The following is a 5,612-nucleotide window of genomic DNA, read 5'->3' on the forward strand; positions in this document are numbered from 1 at the left end:
TGTGTGGCGTGAGGACGCGCCTTCCGGGAGGGAGGAGTAATGTAAGACTCCGTTTCATGTCTCGTGTTGTGTTGTGTTTTCCTTCCCCACGTGCTCCAGTTTGATTATTATGCCCATGTTTGGTTTTTCCTGTTCCTGTCCCTATTTAGTTCTATCAGTTCCAGTTGTGTTTAATTATCTTATTTGCCTCCTTTTACTTAAGCCCTGTGTGTCCCTGTTTGTCTGTTGTTAAATGTCATTTTGTGTTCTCAGTGTTTCCCGTGTTCCCAGCTTTGTTTTCATTAAAGACTTTGGAATTTGCTTTACTCCTCATCTCCTCGCTCCTTCGTTTCCGTGCTCCCAGTGTGAATCGTGACACATTTTGCCGTTTTGCCAAAACAATACTGAAGCTTTGCAGGTAGGTTTCTTCAAGAATCTTGGAAACGTTGCCAGTTCTTCTTTTAGTCTGTGCCACTTTGTTCTGTTTCTTCATGTCATTCCAGACAGACTGGATGATGATGAGATCAGATCTCTGTGTGGAGCACTGGCTGTTGTCAGACTCCTTGTGCAAATAAAAATCGCAATGGATTATTACAATTAATGGCAAAATGAATGTTGGAAAATGCAATCTGATATTTCCTACTGACACACTACAACAAAATATAGAAATAACTGACTTAAAACCTGACTTAAAATTTGTTAGCTTGTGAAAATACTACTGTTCTAATCATTTTGGCCACCACATACCTTGTTGTTGTTTTTTTTAATTTTTGGACTGTACCACAGACAGTGCAAATGTACCATGTAAATACCATGGCACATGAATGTGGTAAGCTTATGTTAATGTCATATTAGTCTGTTTTTCCTGAAAAGTAGTTTTGAGAAAATTCAAGATGTTTTGTCTCGACACAGAGCGGTCACTCGTGGGGTGAAACATGGTGATGGTTAAAGGAGTTATCTAAGTATATCTGATTAATCCCATATAGGTTTGAGTTTATTAACCTGCTAGCAAAGCACTTCAGTGTACATTCACTTCAGTGTTCATTCACTAACTTTAACTCATGCAGTCTCAAATGGTAATGCACAACATTGATTATGATTAATTTATTTCAGGGGAGTCCAAATCGGTTCCTGAAGGGCCACTGTCCTGCAGAGGTTAGCTCCAACCCTAATTAAACACACCTGAACCAGATCATCAAGGTGTTCAGGATTACCAGGCTGTGTACGAAATCACCCCTTATACTTTTAAATAGGGCACTAGTTGAGGAGACAGCAATGTGTAATGGGGTCTGAAACCATAGTAGACATTATCAAGTGCACTCATTCAATCCTACAATGGACCACAATAATGACCATACAACCAATGTTAACCATAGCACCCATAATGCACTGTGATGGTCATGCTGAATGAGTTCCCACATCTCGCCAGAAGATGGCGCCTACAGCTGAATCATCCCTCCATCCATCCATTTTCCAACCTGCTTGTCCAGTGTGGGTACAGCGTAATGTCATACAGGTATAGATTTATTTTTAATTGATTTGATAGTTTAATTAAGGTTTATACATGCTAGTTTTCATGACAGAGTTCAAGATAAATATTTTCATTACTAGTGGAGCTACTAGTTTGCTAAGATTCAAATTATTATTAAACGGCAAGCGCAAACTGCAAAAGCAGCAGCCCTTCTGGCACACTCTGTGTCTGAATTCGCTCACTTGTGTTTTCATTCACTCTTTCAACTGGACTATATTAGTGGAAATAGTGAATAGGGGTATAGGATGCGACTAGAAACTTCCAGGCTAGTGTGTTGGAGCTGGTCGGAGTTATACTTGGCAGGATGCTGGCCCTCCCGGAGCAGGATTGAACAATCATGGTTTATTTAAAACGGTGACATTCCTTCATATATGTTTATTTTTCAAAAACAGTGATGCATTTTTAATAATCTAGTAGTGATTGTTCTCTCCACAATTGTCAAAAGTATGTTTTAATTAAAATGGTTTCATTATCTTTGTGACTTGCACATCTCAGTAGTTGAGTAAATGTTTTACTGATCTGTCGTGTACTCGAAAGGAAAAACAAGAAATGCCCATCCCTGATTTCTTATGTAACTGGAGCTCTCTGACATTCCAGCTGTGACACAGATGCAGTTGGAGAATGGCTGGCAAATCAAGTGCATGCAAAGTTCGGAATGTGGATATCAACCCATGCATTGAGGTCAGGCAATGGAGTGTGTGGCTAAATGACATGTTTCATTTAATGTAAACTATATATGTTTTTTGTCTAAATATATTTAAAATTGATGTGAAATTTTGCGCTCAGTGCCGCATAAGTGAAGAGGTAGCAATTGTAGTATTGTAATTGTAATAAGTTTTAGTTTGATTAACTACATTGCCAGTTATATCATGACATGATGTAAAATGAGATTTGTATTTTAAAACTTTATTTTCTCTGTGTTTGCATTGGCATAGGAGAGTGATGGTTCTCAAAAATGTTTGGATGCATACAACTATGATAAGAGCATGTGTTCTGCATACTTCATGAGGTATAAAAACTGCAGGAAGTACTGGGTAAGTATACAGACACCAGGACTCATGAGAATAAAAAAAATACAAATTTACTAATCTGATATTTCATAACCATATTCTGTAGAGAAATGTACCATTTTGAAGAAAAAAAAAGTGCATACAAAATTAGCCTTGCATGGGACTCCAAAATGTAGGATTCTTCTAAGGATAAAATGGTTTAATTATGTTTGTGAATCCCCGGGTAAGGATAGTCAAATCTAGCCTAAACCATGAAGTACTGTGCCCAGCATAACATAATCATAATGCTAGGTGATTTTAACATGCATGTTGATTCTGATTGTAATACTGCAAAATACTTTTTGTCTGTTTTGGATTATTTTGATGTATCACAGCATATTGATTTTCCCACGCATTCACAATTTCATACTCTTGATTTGCTTTGCACTGTTTGTATTGACAATGTTGGTGCTCAGGGTCATGAATTGGGCATCTCTGATCATAAACTAATTGTCTTCGGTTTTCCTCGCCCCTTGTAAAACCAAAAACTAAAACTACTATATCTTACTGTAACCTGAAATCTGTAACCACTGACAATTTTTCTGTTGCTATTGCTGCCTCCCCTCTCTCATCCGCATTCAACCTCCTGAGCCCTGATGAGATATTCTCAACCTATAATAAAACTATTTGTAATGTTTTGGATGACCTTGCTCCACTAAAAACTAGAACTGTCCCTTCCGCTCACTCCTCTCCTTGGTTCATCCCTGAACTTAGAGTAATGAAAGCTGAATGTAGGCGTCTTGAACGACTTTATAAAAAAATCCTCCCTTGTAGTGCACGCTATTGCTTTTTCAGATTCAGTAGTTCAATATAAAGAAGCACTTAACAATACATGCTCTACCTATCTCTCTACTGTCATTAATAAAGCTAAGTGCAAACCTAAAGCTCTTTTCTGCGAGATCAACAAACTAATTAAACCATCGTCCATAGCTATTAATGGCTCTGTTGATGGCTTCGGCTCTTTGCGAAAGCTTTCAGTCCTTTTTCCTACGTAAAATTGATAACATTTAACAAGACTTTTCTCCATCTGTCTCTCCCCATCTTTCTCCATGTCTGATAGGTCACCCACTCAACACTTTCTTACTCAAAACCCTTTTGCCTTCACTCATCCAACCTATTACTCTTATTATAATTCATATTATAAACTGATCCCTTGCCACTGGTTATGTTCCACAAGACCTAAAAGTAGCTGCCATCACCCCAGTTCTTAAGATACCTGGTCTTGATAACACAGATCTGAACAATTTTAGACCAATATCAACCCTCCATTTGTTGCTAAAATACTTGAGAAGGTAGTTGCAGCACAACTGCGGTCTCATTTAGAGAAACATTTATGAGACATTTATGTTTCAATCTGGTTTCTGTCCCTCTCACAGCACAGAAACAGCACTTTTAAAAGTGGTTAATGATCTCCTTCTGGTTTCTGATTCAGGTGCCCACAGTATCCTGGTTCTCCTTGATCTTAGTGCAGCCTTTGATACTGTTTTGCCACTCTGTTCTTCTTTCTCGACTATCTGCTATAGCAGGGTTCCTCAAATCTTGCCCTGGAGGGCCAATGCGCTGCAGAGTTTAGCTCCAACCCTGATCAAATTCACCTACCTGTGATTTTCTAATGATCCTGAAGACATTGATTAGCTTGCTCATGTGTGTTTGATTAGGGTTAGAGCTAAACTCTGCAGGAAAGTGGATCTCGTGGGCCAGATTTGAGGATCCCTGTGCTATAGGTATCACTGGTGCTGCTCTTCAGTGGCTAACTTCATATCTATCGGATAGACAGCAATTCGTTAGGATAGATAAGAATAGATATCGCATTGTCACTATTTTCCGTGGTGTCCCCCAAGGTTCTGTACACTTGGTCCACGTTTATTTCTCATTTACGTGCTGCCACTGGGTCAGATCATCAGACGTCATGTTCTCAATTTTCATAGTTACGCTGATGATATTCAAATCTATTTTACGGTTCAACCCAACTCAGTTTGTTTCCTGTCTTCAAGAACTTAAAACCTGGACGTCAGATAACTTTTTACAACTAAATGCAGACAAAACCGAAATCCTGCTGGTTGTCCCTAAATCACAGAGCTCCTCCCAGCATGACATCTTCATAGATATCGATGGTGTCCAGATTAGGCCCTCAAAAACTTTGAGATATTTGGGAGTGTTGTTTGAGTCTGCGTTATGCTTTGATTCACATATTGGTCAGATTGTTAAATCATGCTTTTACCAATTGCGGAATATTGTTTGTATACGTCCCTCACTTCATTTTGGAGATGCTGAAACTATTATCCATGCTTTTATAACCTCCAGATTGGATTACTGTAACTCCTTATATAGCGGCTTACTAAAGTTATTAATCGCCTCCAAATGGTACAAAACTCTGCTGCTTGAGCCCTTACATTTAACAAAAAATCTGCACATATCACTCCCATCCTTCACCAACTTAACTGGCTTCCTGTGGCCAAACGTATTCAGTTCAAACTCTTAGTTTTAGTTTATAAGGCCTGTCACAGCCTTGCACCTCAATACTTGGCTGAGTTAGTGCAACCATACATTCCTACACAGACTCTCAGATCTAGCAATGATAACTTGCTTGATGTGCCCAAGTATAAACTCTCTACGGTGGGTGGTAGGGCTTTCTGTATTATATGCCCTAAGCTGTGGAATAAGCTGCCCCATAATACTCGTGCTGCCTCCTCTCTCCAGACCTTTAAGTCTCAACTTAAAACTCATCTATTCACTTTTTTCTCTATATAACTCATGTATCTCTCTGCTTCTCAATTTCTCAACTTCTGTCTGTATGACACATGTCCACCTTCTTGACATAATTGATGTTCATTATATATGATTGCATGACCTCTTGTTAATTATCTGTAGTTCTTTGTTGTCAACACTTGCTTGTCTGAATGTCCCCTTTGATTGTCTGGTGTATTTTGTTTGCCAATTGCTTACATTATTTTGTAAAGCGTCCTTGGGTTCTTGAAAGGCGCTATAAAAATAAAACATTATTATTATTATTATTATTATTATTATTATTATTATTATTACTCACCTGACAA

General features: G+C 38.4%; 1 protein-coding gene across 2 annotated transcripts in view; it reads left to right on the plus strand.

Moving 5' to 3' along the window:
• chchd7 (coiled-coil-helix-coiled-coil-helix domain containing 7) overlaps nt 1-5,612 on the plus strand; it is a 20,471-nt gene that overhangs the window by 13,710 nt on the left and 1,149 nt on the right. Inside the window, exons 1-3 of one of the 2 annotated variants that reach the window (XM_016499745.1) lie at nt 1,120-1,495; nt 2,108-2,191; nt 2,446-2,544. In XM_016499745.1, coding sequence (XP_016355231.1) covers nt 2,132-2,191; nt 2,446-2,544 — 159 coding nt within the window. In that variant the 5' untranslated portion in view covers nt 1,120-1,495; nt 2,108-2,131. Of the gene's footprint in view, nt 1-1,119; nt 1,496-2,107; nt 2,192-2,445; nt 2,545-5,612 lie in introns of those variants that run through there. The other variant, XM_016499744.1, reaches the window with a different exon arrangement.

This window comes from Sinocyclocheilus anshuiensis, unplaced genomic scaffold (assembly GCF_001515605.1).
Source record: "Sinocyclocheilus anshuiensis isolate Anshui unplaced genomic scaffold, SAMN03320099.WGS_v1.1 scaffold126, whole genome shotgun sequence".
Classification (NCBI taxonomy): Eukaryota; Metazoa; Chordata; class Actinopteri; order Cypriniformes; family Cyprinidae; genus Sinocyclocheilus; species Sinocyclocheilus anshuiensis.